Genomic DNA, 19,007 nt, shown 5'->3' with positions numbered 1-19,007 from the left:
ATTACCAGTCATTTGTGCCTATATATTTATAAAAATGACAAAGAACCTTCCATGTTTATGCCCGTGATTTTGGTTTCAGTGTTTAGGTGATGGGTGATTTGGTATCCACAAACTGTTCATTACACACTATTGATGGTATATTAAAAAACAGTAATTAATTAGTGTGACTAATGTCTGACTTAATGTCTGGCAGATCATCAAGGACAGAGTGTTTGCCCACATCTCCAGGAATAAGTTCATGTGGAATTCTCTGCCCGGGGGTCTTCTGGTGCTGCCTGAGTATTCAATTCACCTGGCCCACTACCCTTTCTACTACCTATCCCTTGGTGAGACCGAATGGATTTACCATTTACCAGCATTTTTTTCACATTATGCACACATGTGCTGTTCAAAGGTACAGTATATTTACATAAACAGAAATCCTCCAGTGTAATTCCATACAGCATCTGTGCCAAATAAACCAACAGCAGTGGGAAAAACTAAGACAGACAGACAGTGTCTTGTTTTTTGAGCTAATTTTATTCTGTTCTCCATTGATGCAGGGATTATCCCCGGCCAGGAATTCACTGCTGTCATTCATGCCACATCTCCCCTGGTTTCTCAGTCCCAGCCAATTATGAAGCTTCTCCAGGTGGTGTCCAAGTCAAAGTACTGCTCACAGGTGCCAACCAATTACATCATATTTTGTATATTAATTTTAGGTATGGGCAAACAGTTGCTAGGAAAAAGTTTGTAAACATTACCTGAATTTTTACGAGAATTGTTAATGTAATGTGTAGTCTCATAATTTTAAGCATTCAGCCTACAAACAACCTGTACATTTTATGTGTATTAAACACAGTATTTACCCATTACTAATTGAGGCTGAAAACGCAGATCTATCCTTGTACAGTACACAAATACTAACCAGCATTTTGTTTGCTATTTTAAGATATATTTTTAGACAGAACCAGGTGGCTGTAACAGTTTTGCAAATGATTTTATGCGTATGCCTTAATGATTATGAATATTATTGACTGTGCCCTTCTCTCTTCTGAAGATAATCATCTTGTGGAACAGCGAGAAGCCACCCCCTCACCGGAGCAAATGGCCGCCCATGCCAGTGCCCCTTGTTGTTACAGATGGCAGACATAAAGTGAGTGTCTTCAAATGAGAGAAATGTCAAGCTGTGACCATATGTAATAACAAAATCACCATTCCGTAGGCTCTCCCAACAACTCACCTTATTTCTGTTTTTTATAGACAAGCAGCCGGTTCCTGCCCCATGCTGCAATTGAGACTGAAGCAGTGCTCAGCCTGGATGAAGACACAGTGCTTCTGACTAGTGAGGTTAGATCTTTCTCTCTTTGATTTTTAAACTAGCAGGAATGTTAAGCTCTAATCCATAGAGTCCAACAGTTTAGTTGTTATACCTGACTTCAATGATTGCAAGCTGTTTTGCAATTGCTATTCAAAATCAAATGTACAACACAATTAGTGTGCGAAAAGTCAAGGGGCCTGAATAATTTTTAATCCACTGTATATAAGAGCGAGAGACCTGACAGTATTTCTGTCAAAGCACAGGTAGTGGATTCAGCATTACTGGTTTATTTATTGGTTTCTTTCCAAATCCACCATGAAGCTAAACACACAGTATTCTTAAGAAAATAAACACATACCATGCACAACATGTGTAATAACATTTAACCAAAGTAAAATAGACAAAAATACCTTGTTGGCTGTATACTATGAATAGTCTTTCTAGCTGTTCATAAGTTAAAGTCTAAACTTGCACTTGCGGATAGAAGTCTATGTTTGCTGCTAGCTTGAGGTACTGCTAAAGAGCGTCACTGCTAAAGAGTGTCACTAAATCAAATAACAGTCAGTGGGAAGCCTATTGGAGTCACTTTCCACATTGTCACTATCACACATCAGCTCAGTAGTTGCAAAGTGTGCCGTGCAACAGACCACCTAATCAATTAGCTAGTGGCTGAACATACAGGGTAGGACCTAAACCTGGTAGCTGAATGGATATCAAAATGTTGTATTTATTCTTTAAGGTCAACTTTGCCTTCCACGTGTGGCGAAGTTTTCCTGAGAGAATTGTGGGATATCCACCCAGGAGTCATTTCTGGGACCCTGTAAAGAAGATTTGGGGCTACACCTCTAAATGGACTAATGAATACTCAATGGTGCTGACTGGGGCAGCCTTCTATCACAGGTACCAGTCCAAGCTGTTGACAACAGCTAATGCTCGTCTTAATTACAAAAACTTGTTCGAACCATTTAAGGCTTAACTCTAAAATGTTTTCTTCAATAGGTATTACCATTATCTGTTCTCTCATTATCTGCCATCCTCATTACGGGCACTGGTGGATCGCACCTCAAACTGTGAGGACATTCTAATGAACTTTCTGGTGTCGTCTGTGATCCACTTGCCACCTATTAAAGTGGCCCAGAGGAAGCAGTATAAAGAAATGCCTAATCCACAGGTGAGTACTCAGTCATTTAGTCAAATGCAATATTACTGGTGCCTTTGGTAAATAAGTCAAACGTTTCTGAATAATATTAAAACTACCCCCAAACATATGCATATGACAATGTCATACTTATGGATAAATCAGAGGTCATGCGACATGTTGAATGCAGCAGATATGATCAGGCATAAAAACCTGAGTGACTTTGATAAGGGCCAAGACTCAATGATACTAGACGACATGGATGCTAAGGTGTCTGTTACGTACCACCAAAATGTAATTGTCATACTGATCATAAGGTGAATGTGTCAAACAGTGCATCATATTCCTCTGTGTACGGTTCTGCATAATCGCAGGCCAGTTAAAGTGCCCATGCATCCCATTCTTTCCATATCTGCAGAGGTTTCCCCCAGGTATTTCATTTTGCTCTTATCTCCAGAAACATGGAGTAGCTTAAATGTCTACAATGGATTGGTACCCTGTCCAAGGTAACCAGTGTTTCTGGGTGGTGCCAGACAGTGACCCTGACCAGGATAAAGAGGCTACTGAACCGTTAAGTGTTTTCACTTAATAATAGCCAGGGTTTGGGCGTAGCAGAGGTCAAACATAACATCCACACATGCATGGTGATAATCAAACAGTAGACATTTAGACACACTAAAGTTAGAAGTTCTAACTTAGAAGGTCATTCTGTGCATACTGAACGATACTGATTTAAATGTTCTGGGTTTTTTTTTACCCAGAGCACCAACATGGCCCCCTGGACAAACCCTGAGCACTTTACCCAGAGACAGGAGTGTATAAACTCCTTTGTAAGCTGGTTTGGCTACATGCCTCTGGTGCACTCTCAACTCCGTCTGGACCCTGTTCTCTTCAAGGATCACGTATCTGTCCTACGCAAGAAGTACAAAGACCTTGAGCGTTCCTGAGCCACACAGACCATTCATACAATAAAAGAGAAGGCTCTCTCAGAGTTGTCTCAACCTTCATTAAAAATAAATGGAACCTGCAGAACAAGTCAGAAGTCTAAATGCCCAGAGTGCCAGGGGTCAAAGAGAGGTGGAGAAAGAAAAAGAACTGAACCCTACCTACTGAGTCTTTGGTTCGGAGTGGATTATCAGTTTTGACAGACAGCACAAGAAAGAGTGGGTCCATAGCAAAGCTTTTAAAAACTCAGGCTGCTGTTTTGTCGAATATTTTGACATTAGCATGTGGTGAGATGCTAATTGTACCATGGACACATTTTAGTGCACAAGGTGATTAACTCAGTACATGAAACATTTGTGAAATGCAATACTGCCAGTGAACTTGTATATTTAAATAAATACTTTCAAATTAGGTTCTGTTTGTCTGTGGATATTTAACACAAAATAACTGTGTACAAATGAGTTGTTTTTAAATATGAGGGTTTGAAATGGATTTTTTTTATTTTATTTGCATGTACAAAAAAAGAAACCTAATCACTGCAACAATAGAAGTTGACAGAGTTTATATGCACTTACATTTTCTGCATCTACATGAGCCAGTCAGTAATTCAGCTTCTTTGATAAGCGTAGTTACATATAGTGAAGCTCCAGGTGGTAATCAAATTGCCTTAGACAAACACCACCTTGTGTTATTTACTAATGTACATTGCACGCAGATTGTTTTACTGGTAGATATTCAATGTTTTTATATAGTTGAAAAATGCACATAATAATGGTTCCTCCATGCTGAGATGCAGGCTGCATAAAAAACATTATAATTCAACAAACCATTAATCATAGAGAACACGAGAACAGCATTTACAATTACTATTTAATCTAGTACATGGTGTCTTTTTCATTTCTCAGCATATGTACAGTACAGATGTAGAAATAGAAACATTATCTAATTAAGGCCATTTTTTTTAATTACCATGTAAAAGGCTTCAAGTAGAGAAATGCGTTAAGTGAATATATGCACCAAAACATGGCAATGAGTAAAAATGGCACTCCAAGATTTCCAGACAAATTCTACCCTGATGTAATCATGCATCAGCCACTTAAAAACAGTGTATCATTTAAAAGGGTGGTGGAAAACATAAACCAGTGTCTCTTAAAATTTTTATCAATGTACACTTGTAAAGCGTTCCTCATGCCACGCTTAAACAGCATTTACAGCTTGCAAAACCTGATAAACAACATTACACCTAACTAAAGCCATTCTAACTATATTAATAATCCTGCAACACACGTGGGAAGATGTCATAGCACCTCATGGTGGCACTCTACAAGATTTGGGAGCCAATGCAGTATGCAGTTTAAAATGTGACTACCTAATATGTAGATTATCTACACTCACACCACACACCTACAGTAATGAGTTACACATATCAAAGCATTTGGGGGGTAAGAAATGTCTTTGTAGATGAATTAAAAACAATTAAATCAACTAAAATCCATGTGATTTTTTTTTTAGATTTTTTAGATTTTTTGAAGATGGTATAATTTATTAAACATCAGGACTTTTGTTTTTTTATGCAAAATTGATATGGGTCTACCCACTGTTGTACAAATACACACTCACATTCTTTATTAACACTATTAAACACTCTACCTGAGAACATAGCTGCCAAGGTAAAAATAGCACACAGTTTGAAAGATTTAGGGGTCCTATGTTTTTCTCAGGAACCCTGCAGCACAGGTTGCTCTCCCATCTGCCCCTCTAGCACCTCCTACAGCAATTGAACCAAAACATTCCCTAGAATTGGCATGGAAATCATATTACTTAGATATTCAAGTTACATTCATATTATTCACGTATTCAAGTTACATATTACATATTAGATCCGGTAAATTGAAAAAGATCTTCACTAAAATCTCGGTTAAGTAACAATGAGTAAACACAGTGTGGCATCAACAGTCCCAGTGATCTTGTCAGACTCTGTTGTCCTTTGATGTCTGACTAGTACAGAAGAACGATGAGTAAATCTCAGAGGCTCCTGACACAAGGCAACTTAAAATGCAGACAAAATGAAAGAGGAAAAACATTCTGGTCATTTGCGCATGGTGAGCATAGCATTGATGTCCCACAGGAAGTTCCTCATCTGATCCATCAGCATTTTCATCTCCTGATTCTTGTGCCTTACTTTCTGAAAATGTCACATTAAAAAGATTTAATTAGGAACCAAATTTTAGGCATATGCCTGTGGTATTTTGTTCTATATTAAAGCATTCAAACAGCAGTCATTCCAATGCATGTGCTGTAGATTTTCCCTACACAGATGGCCAACCAGTTAAATTAACGGTTTGGTAGACTACAAGTTCGAATGTAGGACCGGATTATGACTCAGTATCTAGATTCAAGTACTACTGAAAGATGAAATAAAAACCATAAGCCTCATTCACATGCATATAGAAATCTTTTGTTAATTTAACTAGTCTGTGTTGTGTTTTAATGTTTTAACACTTATAAAAACAAATATCAGATAAATACCATGTAGGTATGTGTAAACAGTCTATACATTGCTGTTGAAGAGAGGTACTAAGGTTAGTAGTTTAAAATATTATCATAATAAAGAATCAACAGTAGAAAACATTAAAATCAGCAGTTTGTATATTTTTCCTTCAGTAATGTTACTGGAAAATGTTTATAATAATATTAACACTGTGCTAATTTAATTAGATTGTAACATGAAACAGAAACATAACCATTTAGTACCACATTTCATTTCTGTGAGCTTTTTTCTAGTCATTTCTATTGTGATCCCGGTGCACTTGCACAACCCCCGATTTGATCAAGGAGAGCCAGACCACCACACGCTGCCTCTGACACGAGTCCAATCTGTGGCAACATCACCTGTCAGTGTTAGGTTACCACACTGAGCTGTATAAAGTACAGAGAGCCACGCTTAGCTCCATGTGACTCCCCCAACTCCCCACTTGCATATGCACCCGGACCAGTCCCGACGATCGCATATCGCAATGGGAAGAGACCCCATCCGACCTTTCCTCCCTTAAGCATGGCCAACTGTGTTTGTGTGGACACCCGGGCCAAGTCAGTGTCTCTGCTAAGATTTAAACTTTGGGAGGTCTGAAGTAGAATTGAGTAGAATTTTTTATTGTCATCCATAATTTAGAGTTTTACACTCTGTCAGGTTCAGTTGGCAGAATGACAATACAGACACCACATTTCTAAGTATTTCTACCTTTTGGGTCAGTAAAGGTGTACATTTTGGAGTTTGGGTGACGGAGGCGTTCAGCGTCTAGTATGTGCTTTACTGTGCAAACTAAAACCTCAGTGCCTGCTGACCACCTGCCCCCTCATGAATATGGTGGCAGCCGGTGATAGCGTCCTCTTTCTACCACATCCAGGTTGTGTAGCCAGTGTTCCCTTAACTTTGAAATTGTGAACTATCCAACAGAACATTTAGTGCCTTTGATATCTTTTTGTGTCCTTCTCCTTGCTCACACAAGGCAGTTTTCTCCTCTCTTAACTTTTTGGACAACTCTCTTGACAAGGCTAGTTATTTGATGTGTTTTATCTCAAGCATAGCTGTTGCAACTAAAAAAGTCCTTGAGACCATTTCTGCTTTGCAAATGTGTGCTGTTTGGTAATACCTTAATACACAATACACATGTTTTGCCTCATAACAATTTAAGCTTTTTAAAAGTAAATTCAATTAAATCTGTTGGATGTGGGATTGTTTTGTGTCAGATCATCGGAGCCACATCATCATTGAGGTTCAATCCAATGAACTGCCATGAGGAAAAGCCTTTATGCATGAGTGAATGACTCAGATGTCCTTACCGGTAAAGCTAATGCAGTATTTACACAGATGTTGAGTGAGTGTGAGAAAGGCTATAAATACAGTCAGGTTTATCCAGACTTTTGACTGGCATGATACGTGACACAGAATGTGGATTTATTCTGAAATTCAATTTAATTCAAAAACATATTTAACCACATAAAAAAAACAATGTTATTACTGTTTAAACACAGAACTGAACATACCTCTAAAACCTCTTGTTTGTCCTGTAGCACTGCAGGACTGCAGGGCTCCACTCTCACTGCCACTGTCTCCTCTCCAACATATGGCACGAACTACATGGAACACAAACAGATGAATTCTTTGTGTTAAGAAAAGATGACTTTTATTCAAAATATTTTTGTGCTTACAATAAAAACAACTTTTTTTTAACAGAAAAGGGATTTGATTTTATACAAAAGCATAACAAAAAGCAGAAAGCAGTAGTAATGTGACACCGCATGAAAGAAGCCTGCCTTTAAAAAGACTGAATCCAAATGACAATGGACACCTAGGTGAGTTTTATGAGGATGACTGCTAATTAAGTGGGTGTATCAGATGCAAAATAGCTCTTTCAATTAGATATGTAAGATTTTAAATCAACGTAAGGTCATTAACATTAAATGACAAAAACTAGTGGGGGACTCCTTTATTCAATGTTTCAGGAAGAACCATTTCAGTAACTCATTCTCTTCTTAAAAGGTCCAACATAACCACTGCATGCTTTTCAGAATGTATGCAACATCACTCCAAAACCAATGGCCTAGTTTTTCATATTTACATTTACAGCATTTAGCAGACGCTTTAATCCAAAGCGGCTTACAATTGTGACTGAATACAGTGCAATAAATTGAGGCCTTCTGTTATCAGATTGATCCCTTTATCACAAGATGAAAACAGAATATCTGAGCAGACTAGGGTGTAAAAGTGCTTATCAGAGACCTTATTAAACACTAAGGTGTGGCATGATTTCTGCAAAAACTAGCACTTGCTTGGAACTCCTGTAAACATATGGGACCCTGTAAGGCCGAATCACAAACATTCCATTTCTTTAGTTTTTTGCATCTCACACAATCATCAGATTTGTGCATGTCTGCATTTTACTCTAAAAATAAGAAACTAACATTACAAATTTCATGCTTGGGTGGTGCAGCGGTAAATGACACTAGTCCACTGCTGCTGAGAACCAGGGTTCAAATTCCAGCGGTGCTATCGCCTGGTCAGGCGTCTACATACAGAAGTGGCTATGGTTTGGTGTCTGGAGTGTGTTATTCCAATGTGCCCAGTGATTCTGCAGAAACCAGACTCACTACAGTGCACCCCTGACCAGGATAAAGTGGCAAAACATGAAAATGAAACAAAAAATCTCTCAAATTCACAATTCCATCCATGTTCACTATGTCTGCATGATGTTGTGACTAACCTCGGAAGGAGACTCTTGAAGATCAGAGGTCATCTCTACACAGCGCTCATAGAGCAGACGGAGCTTGCAGAAGAGCAAAGTCAGCTGGCGCAGATGCTCCTGTAGTTTCCCAAAGCGGTCCTGATACGCAGCCTGACTCTGGGTCACACCATTTGGCAGCTAAAGAAGCGGATAAAGAGACTTTGAAAAACTGCAAGCCTTGCACATGATGGATATACGGTCTTAAACGTTTGTGACCCCCCTGGTACATTTATTTGATCTTTTGTTCATTTTATGTGGTGTTTCGTTAACGTATCCTTAAATATGACACTTTTCTGCTTACTAGTGCACTTTGCTTAATGCTGGACATTGTGGTAGGTGGGACTTATATAAAAAAATTTACCATTACTTTTGCACATGCCACATTTTTTGTTTTTATCCTCACAACTCATGACCCATGATGCTGTACAGCACCTTCTCTACCAGCCAAACCAAAGTTTTGTAAATCAATAATAAAACTGAGTGTTAAAATATTTGAGCTAACCTGGGTGGCACGGGTAATCTGGAAAATCTCCATGGTGCGGGTAACTATGTCCTGTACTGTATCCTGACCGATGCGGCAGATGAAGACGGGGGGGATCTCTCTCAGTGCATTGGGGTTGGGAGTCATGCCAGCTTGACCGGCCACTGAGGGCATATGGATGCCCGGCTGCTGCTGCTGCTGAGGGGGCACAGCACCCAGCCCCACAAACGAAGCTTTCTGAGGTAAAGAGGACATCTAGAAGAGAGGAAAAAAGAGATTTAATATCAAAGGGTATATTAGTAAATAACTAAACTGCAAAAGTACTGCGGCTATATTAAAACAGTAACAGTTACAGTAAGTAAAGCTGAATATGCTGCTGTTTGTTGGTTTATTTCTAAAGTCTACTAGTTGGCTACCTGGTAAATTAATTGACAGAGTTTAGACTATAAATAATGAATTGAAAAGTATTTGGTTTTACCTCTACCACCTGTTGGGACGCATTGTTAAAACTTACTTTAATAAAGCGCAGGCGAATGTCCGATTTATTTATTAAACAAGCTAGTTAAATATGCTCCTTTCTCTTTTAAATTCAGCAGCCACATTAGCCGCTCGTCACTTCCTGTTTCTTCAACATATACAGACCTTCAAATCTCAACTCTGGGTGGTATGGAGGCTCCTTTCCGCCACCTGGAGGAGAAATAAAGACACATTTTACCCTTTCTTTTTATTCTTTTTCTCGCGTTTTTTGCCTATTAAAACATCGTAAAATATAAATTCAACACCGGTCCTAATAATTTTGAATTACAATGTTTTAAAATAAAAATACTGAACCACCTGACACCAGGGCGCCAATACTTCACAGGGCATCACACACCCACTTAATAAACCTAGGGTTAATTTATAGCAGTCAATCCACCTACTGTATATTTTAGGCAGACTACCTATTGGAAAACTAGTGTACACAGAAAGAACACATATTGGAAAGATAAAAACTGTAAATCAAGTCTTATAAAAATCCACTTTTAGAACACAAATAATAATAAGAACAACAATAATAATAATAATAATAATAATTTTTATTATTAATGTTTTTGTTATTTATTATTATTGTTTAATTATCATTGTTATTATTAATGATTATTATTATTATTATTACTTTAAACAGTTATGTGTATAGCTATGTGTACTATTATGTGTATTACTATGTGTATTACTATGTGTATTATTTTGTGTATTATTATGTGTATTACTATGTGTATCACCAAAACAAATTCCTCGTATGTGCAACATACCTGGCGAAATAAAGTGATTCTGATTGTGATTACTATTAGTAGTAGTATATTGTTGTTATTATTATTATTACTATTATTATTATTCTACGTAGAATGACCCTATTATTATTATTATTATTATTATTATTGCTATTATTACTATCAACATCATTCTTATTAAAAACCAACCATTTCTTTGTTTTTGCAATGTATACATTTATTATTATATTACAAATGTTTAGCTTTGAACGCGTGACTTTTTGACTTTTAAATTGAATTTTTGTGTGCTACCGGAAGTCAACAAAGCACTGCTGCAGTCGCATGGTAAACGTAAGTCCCTAGCATTGTTCTTGTAATTTTCCAATTTGTTTGGATTTTTATTACTCGAGTATATATTGTGCACATACGATTATTAATTAACTGATAAATTTTTTATTGTTGTAATTGCTGTTATTTTAGATTTATGTGCGATAACAAGCTAGTTAAGTGTTAGGTTTATTCGCAACTCTGACGATCACTTTCGTTACTGGTTTAGTTTCGGAATGAAAGAAAATGTCCTAAATATTAACCTTTAAAATAAAGAAAAGTTATTTGGTGACGAACGGTGCTTTTGCATAGACGACCTAAATAAAGCGATTAATTTATATTTTATAGTGAAGGAACATAAACTTGACTGAGGGGTTCGATTGTTATTTTACAGCTTGTAAGCCACACTTGTTAACTTGTATTTATGTTAGTATGTATTTACAGTAGGAATTTGTGTTCTTCATTACTACGTTTACAATATGAATAAGATGACAATAAATAAATAAATGAATATAAATTCGTCCGTCCCACACATTCACTCGGGTCCTTTCTGTGTGGAGTTTGCATGTTCTCCCCGTGTCCGCGTGGGTTTCCTCCGGATGCTCCGGTTTCCTCCCACAGATACAAAATTGTCCATGACTTGTGTAATGAGTAACTACCGTTCCTGTCATGAACGTAACCAAAGTGTAAATCATTCAAATTTAAATTTAATATTTTTATTTACAATATGCAGAAAAACTTTTACTTCTTCTTTACATCCAATATGTTGATATAACCGATTTATTTCCACATATTACTTTTTTCTGTCATCTGTGGTATTAAATTTCTTTGATGACTAGATGACTATTCTTTTAGCATTTAAATGGAAAATATTGAAAAACTGTAAAAAAAAAAATAAAAAAAAAATGTATTAGAGTTCAAAATCCCCTTCCCTTAGTAATCACAGATTTTCTGAAGTGTTCCCGAACCCATGTTGTTATATTTGTCACAGTAGCATGAGTAGCATTTATCACATAGCATCAAAAGTCACACACATTTATCAGTGCTTTCCAGCTTTGTTCTACAAAGAACAAGATTTCTCCTGATTCCCTGAGTCTTTTTAATATATTATGAATAGCAGATGGTGAAAGACCATTATTTGCAATCTTGCATTAATGAACGTTTTTGAACTGATTGACAATTCCCTCCTGAAGTTTGGCACAAAGTAGTGACCCACAGTTCATCATTGTTTATGAAAATGAATCCCTTGGCAGATCCTCCTTTTATAACCAATCTTGATTCCCTCACCTTCTACCACTTTACCTGCTTATTGTGGAACATAGTAAATACTCTATAAACTTTCCTCTTATTTTGTCTCTTTTCCAACTTTTTTGAGTGTGTTGCAGGCATAAAAATCATGTTGATATTTTAAAAATACAATACAGTGATCAGTGAAAACATTGGAAATATTTTCTTTATACTTCTGTCAGTTAAATAAAGTGTCAGGAGAGTTAACAAATCACAAAGTTCTTTTTACTACTGTGTCGCACATTGTTTGGGAATAGGGTTTGTCCATTGTAGTATACTGTCCACAAGACCATTAAAAGCATAAACACTTGAACCTACTATCTACTGCCATTTTGTATGCTCAGAGATGTTCCATTGGTACTTACAAATATGACAATACCTAGATTACCTAAATATATGTAATACACATTTATCTGATAAATATCAACCATACACAATGCTGTTAAAAACATAGCATGAAGCACTGTGCTCTTACACTAACTGCAACATGTGGTACATACATACATGTAAGGGCTGAACAGCAACATTAAAATGTACACTCATATGTTCCCAGAGATGTTGACAGCTAATGATTATGGCTGAAAGTGAGACGCCCATCATCCCAGAGCAGCATGCTCCCAACAGTGAGGAGAAATCAGGAGAAGATGATTCAAGTTCCACACCAGAACCTAACAGCCTGTCAGACGCTCAACAAGAAGTCTTGGAGCGCTGTCTCCATGCCCTCACCCATGCTAAAAATGACAGCCATATTCTTGCAGCACTTCTACTGGTAAGCTCATTTTAAAAACTGAACTATGAAAAACTAGTCTTTTGCATATGTAGTGTATTTTTTAAGTGCCTGGGTGGTGCAGCAGTCTGCTTTTCTAGCCAACCACAGCTGAGATCCCGGTTTAAATTTCAGCAGTAGTAAGGGCCGTTTGGGCTTTTACACAGTCAAAATTGGCTATGTCTGGGAAGGTGGATTAGGGTTAGCCCTGTGATAAATTGGTGCCCTTTCCTGCATATTCCTGCTTTGTTTTTTAGTAAAACAGGCCCACCTTGACCCTAAACAGGATAAAGAAGTTGATCAAATTAAATCTGGACAAAGTCTGGACACCCCATATTGAATTGTATGTTTTTTGAATTGTGTGTTTTGTTTGAAAATACACACCTTCTACAGGTGACACACTTAAATATGGCACCTGCACAGAGACTTAAAGAAAAGGAAACTCACTTTACAAGTTCATTGCTTGTGAGTATAAGGTACTACTGATTTTGCAGAAAAAAACTGATTTGGAACAAAGAGACTACATGATTTAACATTTTATCATTGACTAGCCCATAACCTGTGCCTTCACTATGGTGCAGAGTCAGCAGGTTTTTAGTTCTTTTCACAGTACAGCAAATGTTCATTCTTGTTTATAGTAATCCACATACAAAAATGCTTGAGTATTTTTTATTGTATGAGCCACTGAGTGCAATCTGATATAACACACTTTCTGCTTAGATTACACGACTGTGTCCGGCCAGTCAGCTGGATCGAACCACCCTGCACCGAGTATTTGAAGCGGTGGGTTTTAACTTGCCTGCACGTCTCCTGGTGACTGCAGTCCGGGGAAGCGAGACATCTGGACTTCCACCCGAGGAGCTGCTTTCTCTTGGCACTGCGCTGCTTGCTGCTCTTAGCACAGATGCAGAAATGGCTGCTCATCCCCAGCTGCTGAGCACCATCCCTCTCCTCCTGGGCCTGTTGGAAGGTGAAGCACCAGTTAATAAAAAACAAGCTCAACCCAGTACAAATGCATCTCTAACCTCGTCTACTGAGGAAAAAGGTAAAAGTGCTAATGCTGCATCTCCTCAGACAGAACAAAGCACCTCAGGCAAGGATGAACCAACAGGTCAGTTTGTGTTAGGTAATGGAGATAAGGCAGTTCAGTCTCCTGCCTTTGCTCTGGATGAGGCAATCGCAGCTGACTGTTACCAGGTCTTGAACACTGTCTGTGCTTTGCCAAGGGGCCCTGATCAGCTACTATCCCGTGGAGCTGTGCCTGCTCTGTGCAGAGCTGTGTCTCACAAACAGACTTTGAGCCATGAGAAAGGTCTCCCACTTCTTGCTCATCTCCTGTCCAGCAGTATAAGGCAGCGAGCATGGAGTAAACACCCTTCAGAGCTCCTCTCTCTCCTTGACAGTATAATTCAAAACTTCAGTCAGGCTTCAGAACAGAACCTACTGGACCTTTGCACTCGGATACCACAGTTCCTACCACCACCAGGAGGAAAGCCACAAAACCCAGAGTTCAAAGACATGGTTGCTCGTCTTTGGGCAAAATTGCGTTCAGTGGTTCAGGGGAAACTCAGCCCTGAGCAACTGGGACCTGTTCTGGTGCTGTCTGCTTGCCTGTTGGACTTGTGTGGCTGGGATCCAGTGGGTCCACCAAAGATCTGCTGCCTGCTGGTGAACCGAGCATGTGTGGAGGTCAGAATGTTGCTAGAGGAGCCACCAGGTACACAAATCTCAGCTCAGCAGCAGCACACACTTACTGCCTGTTATCGGATCATGGAGGCAGCCATGGAGCAAGCCTGCAGCCCAGGAACGAATTTCAATCCTGCCCAGCCAAACAGCACTAGTTTAAGTCTGCAGCAGAGCAGGCAGGTGCTGGGGGTTCTGCAGGAAGCTTTCTCTGCCATCATTTATTACCTGCAGCAGGTGAGAGAAATGATCAAGTTTCTTAATCACAACATTACATAGGTGCAAATTGGTGCATATTGTGACAATTTATTCTTACAGAATTTATAAAGTTGTTCAGATTCAACTGAAGTGAAAATAGGGTGAGACTACACCTTGATTATTTTAAACACTCTGTTTTTCATTTTTAAAGAATCATAATTATTTTCTATACACCAAGTTTTATTTCTAATAAATAGGAACTTCACATTTGTATGTGTGAATCTCTGTGATGAGTCATTATAAAATTAAATTTACTGAAATCTTCATTGGAATGGAAACGTCATTCATCCTTCATTTTTACATACACCGATTAGCCATAACATTAAAACCATCTCCTTGTTTCTACACTCACTGTACATTTTATCAGCTCCACTTACCATATAGAAGCACTTTGTAGTTCAACAATTACTGACTGTAGTCCATCTGTTTCTCTACATACCTTTTTAGCCTGTTTTCACCCTGTTCTTCAATTATCAGGACCCCCAAAGGACCACCACATAGCAGGTATTATTTAGGTGGTGGATCATTCTCAGCACTGCAGTGACACTGACATGGTGGTGGTGTGTTAGTGTGTGTTGTGCTGGTATGAGTGGATAAAACACAGCAGCACTGCTGGAGTTTTTAAATACCGTGTCCACTCACTGTCCACTCCATTACACACTCCTACCTACTTTGTCCACCTTGTAGATGTAAAGTCAGAGACGGTTGCTCATCTATTGCTGCTGTTTGAGTTGGTCATCTTCTACACCATCACTGGTCACAGGACCAGTATTCTCTCTCAGTGTTTGTGGCAGTTCCTTAGTTTTCACCATGGTTGCATGGGTGGTGTTTATATGACACATCACAGCAGAAGCAAATTAGGGTTGTTATTATTCCTAATGTTTTAATCATGTTGTAACCCAACTTTAGGAAAAAACAGCTGTCATTTGCTGTATCATTAAATTGATAAAGACTTAATTTAAAGCAAAATCTAGCTCTACAGAAAGGCGTAGAGTTAGGGAGGGGTGAATATTTCCAGTTGCAACTGTATGTATTACAGTATGGTTTGTCTTTCTAAAAAAGTTAACAGGCAGTTGTGTGGTGTTAGTTTCAGCAGAATGTGTTTGTGATCAGACCACATTGTATGGGTAATTAATGCACAATTTATTTCCTTTAAAAACTTCAAATTATTGGATGTTTTACTTTAGTCAATAAAAAAACTAAACCAAACATTAGCTTTTTCATTTTAGCTATTTTTCCAGTTGAATTTTTAATCAAATTTTTAAAAATGGCATCGTGGTTCTAATTTAGGTGTCTTGAATTGTGCATGCTTTTTTAAACACCCATAATTTGAGAAGAAAAATCAATAAATAAGTAAAAAAAACCAATTATGCTCCACAGGTTGATTCAAGCCTCTATGATGACCCTTTCCTTTTTGCAACATTCCGTTGTATTTGTGCCTGGCTGGCTGAGGAGACCTCCTGTCTGAAGGAGGAGATCACTGCCCTCCTGTCCTTCCTTATTGGCTATACCAAACATCATCTACAGGAGAGAAAAGGCAAGAGGCTGGCTGACTGGATGTCCGAGATGTCTGTCAGTGATGGTCCACAGGCCGGAACGTGGACAGGAGAGGATGTTCTGAGGTCTGTTCTACTGAAATATTACTCAACATATTTTGAAATGAATAAATACCCCCTGTTGTATACTTTTGTATGTCTAATTCTATACACAGCACAATGATACCTTTTAAGCTTAGAGTTGGTAAAGGTTAAATATTTCTGACTGCAACCATGTTGTATAATGATCACTTGTTTTCTGATAGATATCTCCTCCCAGCACTTTGCCATCTTTCGGCTGAGGAAGGCCCTCGAAAAGTTCTGCTCTCTCTGAAAACACCAGCTGTACTGGTGGACTTTCTCAGTCGTGACTGGGGAGTCTTAAAGTCTCAGAGTGGTAAAACGGTTAACAGAGATCCCAGTCTGGAAACAGCCTGTTCTGCCCTGCTCAACTTTGCAGTTACAGAGCCAGAACATGTCAGGTACCTAATGGCTTTGGGTTCCTCCTTATAAAGTGATTAATTTATATAGTGGGGTTTTTAAACATGAGTGTGTCTGTGAATTTGTCTGTTCGATATTGTATAATAATACTACATAAGAACTACAGCAAGCGTTTCAAACTGTTAAACATAGTTGCAAACTGGCAGTACTTGTAAAAGCAAAAATGATTAAAATATGATAAATGAGAAACCATTCACAAGAGCAAATGCTTATATCCTTTTGTATTAAGTACATTTATTTTGCCACTGGATTTTTCTTTCACTGAAAGTGCTGAATTTTGCAGAATATCATTTTACATGGTACTTTTTTTACCATACCTTATTGTAAAAGAATTGGTTAAAAAAAATGTGGACGAGGTCTTAGTAAACAAGACAGTTGATATGTATTTAGTCATCATTTATGAATGCACAGATCCGTAACACAACAGCTGGTTTAATGTGCTTATTCCGCTCTATGTGTCCATAGAACTGATGCTAGTTTTGCCTCACTTGAGGAACTACTGAGTGAAGCACTTCCGATCCTCCTCCACAAACCTCGTCTTCTAGTCCTGACAGCCAATTTCTGCACCCTGGGTCTAATGATAAACAGACTGAAATCAGCTTCAGCAGGTATGTGCATGCAGATTATTGCTAACATAGATTACTTAGATTGTTTAGTTCTTTAAGTGCTAATGTACAATAATGCCCCCCCCCCCCAGCTTGTCTACTCTCAATTAAAGTCAAATCACAATTGGCATTGTCCTTTTTTCTTTGTAAAATAAGGCTCTCTAATATCTGTGATGCATGGCACACAGATATTAGAGAGGTTTTTCTGACATTTAAAATGGATTTTGGATATAAACACGGATGCATGTGAATGGAATTTAAAATTGGGCAACATACTTGTTTTAAGCATGTGAGCTGCTGTGGTGTAATGGTATGCAGCAGCACCTGAGTTCAGGAGATTTGAATCCTGTGGGACACAGGGCACCCTTATTGTTGGTCCCAAGCCGCTAAGCAAATCAAACCTGCAGACGAATGATCTGCTGTCATGACCCCAAATTGGAACAACCAGGAGAAACCATTTGTTTTCAAGAATGTATTTTCACCTTGCTCTCTTTGTTAAAGCTAGTTTTCTTTGAAGTCCTTGGTGTGCCTTAGTCCTAACTCTCAGAAAATTGTCCATATACTCTTGCTTTCTAAATCAATTTTTCACAGTATGGAAAAAATCAGCTTGTTTACTTGGAAAGGAGAAGTCATAGCGTCATGGTTTAAACATCACAGTAGCAGATAAACATGCTAGGGAGAACTTTTGTTTTTTTGTAACATTAAAATACACAGATATTGAATAACCAGTTTAATGTTTGATTGTTTTTTTAATCTAAAAATGGAAATAATTATGGAATCATAGGGCTCTAGTACAGTGTACAAATAATGTTTAAAATATTTCTATGCAACACACAAAACAATGGTGAGTTTATAGTTCTAGAGTGTTTATCTGTGTTTTCATGTCATGGAATGTGTGTTCAGACACACAGGTTTGCATCTAAAAATATTAAATATATGTCTACCCAACAGGTCCAGTAAACAGCAACCAGCAACGCTTTTTCTCTTCTGCACTGCGTTTCCTGCGTGGGGCACTACAAGCTGGCGAGGGGGTGGGCCAGGCACAAGTCTCTGCTGTGTGGGCACCATGGTGGGAGGAGGTATGTGAGCTCTGGAGACTTAGTCTGCAGGCTTTGGGAGGCTGTGTGAATGCTCAGCCCTGGATAGCAACCCTAATCAGAGAGGAGGGATGGCTGCAAAACATCCTCAACTTGCTAGAATCCAGCTGTGGCCTTCCAGACACCCATTCACAAGAGGCTCTGGAAGAGGCTTTGTGTGCCATCGCTCACCAGTGTCCACCCTGTCGCCAAGATATTAACACATGTATGAAGAAGAAAGCTGGAGGCTCACTCCACTGCATGACCCAGCTAAGGAAGCTTTTAATGAGCTAAGATCATGGCTGTCTTATACATTGTTATTAATATGGTTATAAAATGTGCTGTTTCTGGTGACAAACATTTATTAATGTCAAAAGAATTTCTAAAATAACGTTTTGTGTTAAATAAAAAGTATTTTTGTTTAAACTGGATTTTGTGGGTTTTATTAGATGTGTTGGCTTTTAAATTATTGGATATGCAGTGTAATAATCAGAAAGTACTCAGATCATTTGAGTTTTTGCAAACCACTGTGCTGTGCCTGTTTTTCACTGGACATTCAATTTGTCTCAT

At 38.3% G+C, this 19,007-nt stretch overlaps 3 protein-coding genes across 4 annotated transcripts in view; 2 read left to right on the top strand and 1 right to left on the bottom strand.

The window, feature by feature from the left end:
- Positions 1 to 3,761, top strand: part of LOC134331573 (exostosin-1c) — a 106,823-nt gene extending 103,062 nt beyond the window's left edge. The window contains exons 6-12 of the mRNA XM_063013047.1: positions 194 to 326; positions 543 to 661; positions 1,040 to 1,135; positions 1,243 to 1,329; positions 2,040 to 2,200; positions 2,300 to 2,471; positions 3,200 to 3,761. Of these exons, the coding sequence (XP_062869117.1) occupies positions 194 to 326; positions 543 to 661; positions 1,040 to 1,135; positions 1,243 to 1,329; positions 2,040 to 2,200; positions 2,300 to 2,471; positions 3,200 to 3,385 (954 nt within the window). The 3' untranslated portion in view covers positions 3,386 to 3,761. The remainder of the gene's footprint in view (positions 1 to 193; positions 327 to 542; positions 662 to 1,039; positions 1,136 to 1,242; positions 1,330 to 2,039; positions 2,201 to 2,299; positions 2,472 to 3,199) is intronic.
- A 108-nt stretch (positions 3,762 to 3,869) lies between these two features.
- zgc:114119 (Mediator of RNA polymerase II transcription subunit 30-like) lies at positions 3,870 to 9,691 on the bottom strand. The gene is made up of 5 exons (XM_063013036.1): positions 9,664 to 9,691; positions 9,171 to 9,404; positions 8,648 to 8,806; positions 7,431 to 7,520; positions 3,870 to 5,568 (listed from the first exon to the last, which is right to left on the bottom strand). Exons 2-5 carry the CDS (start codon positions 9,402 to 9,404, stop codon positions 5,473 to 5,475), a joined length of 579 nt encoding a protein of 192 aa, XP_062869106.1. The 5' UTR covers positions 9,664 to 9,691; the 3' UTR covers positions 3,870 to 5,472.
- ncdn (neurochondrin) lies at positions 9,358 to 18,863 on the top strand. Of its 2 annotated transcripts, none has more exons than XM_063012999.1 (7): positions 9,358 to 9,391; positions 12,567 to 12,782; positions 13,500 to 14,699; positions 16,101 to 16,342; positions 16,522 to 16,737; positions 17,222 to 17,364; positions 18,313 to 18,863. In XM_063012999.1, the coding sequence occupies exons 2-7, from the start codon at positions 12,582 to 12,584 to the stop codon at positions 18,729 to 18,731; spliced, it is 2,421 nt and encodes an 806-aa protein (XP_062869069.1). In that variant the 5' UTR covers positions 9,358 to 9,391; positions 12,567 to 12,581; the 3' UTR covers positions 18,732 to 18,863. The 2 variants fall into 2 exon arrangements, with proteins under 2 accessions (XP_062869069.1, XP_062869061.1); XM_063012991.1 differs by lacking the exon at positions 9,358 to 9,391 and adding an exon at positions 10,724 to 10,750.
- Positions 18,864 to 19,007: the final 144 nt, after the last annotated feature.

This window comes from Trichomycterus rosablanca, chromosome 2 (assembly GCF_030014385.1).
Source record: "Trichomycterus rosablanca isolate fTriRos1 chromosome 2, fTriRos1.hap1, whole genome shotgun sequence".
Classification (NCBI taxonomy): Eukaryota; Metazoa; Chordata; class Actinopteri; order Siluriformes; family Trichomycteridae; genus Trichomycterus; species Trichomycterus rosablanca.
This window is presented reverse-complemented; position numbering and strand designations above follow the sequence as displayed.

What these genes read in the sequence shown, in the direction of transcription:
- zgc:114119 (XM_063013036.1), bottom strand. Translation starts at nt 9,404, where the DNA reads ATGTCCTCTTTACCTCAGAAAGCTTCGTTTGTGGGGCTGGGTGCTGTG. An exon ending in AGATTACCCGTGCCACCCAG is followed by an intron (nt 8,807 to 9,170) that starts GTTAGCTCAAAT and finishes CCGCTTCTTTAG; the next exon opens with CTGCCAAATGGTGTGACCCA. An exon ending in ACAAACAAGAGGTTTTAGAG is followed by an intron (nt 5,569 to 7,430) that starts GTATGTTCAGTT and finishes TGACATTTTCAG; the next exon opens with AAAGTAAGGCACAAGAATCA.
- ncdn (XM_063012999.1), top strand. Translation starts at nt 12,582, where the DNA reads ATGATTATGGCTGAAAGTGAGACGCCCATCATCCCAGAGCAGCATGCT. An exon ending in TTCTTGCAGCACTTCTACTG is followed by an intron (nt 12,783 to 13,499) that starts GTAAGCTCATTT and finishes CTTTCTGCTTAG; the next exon opens with ATTACACGACTGTGTCCGGC. An exon ending in ACAGGAGAGGATGTTCTGAG is followed by an intron (nt 16,343 to 16,521) that starts GTCTGTTCTACT and finishes GTTTTCTGATAG; the next exon opens with ATATCTCCTCCCAGCACTTT.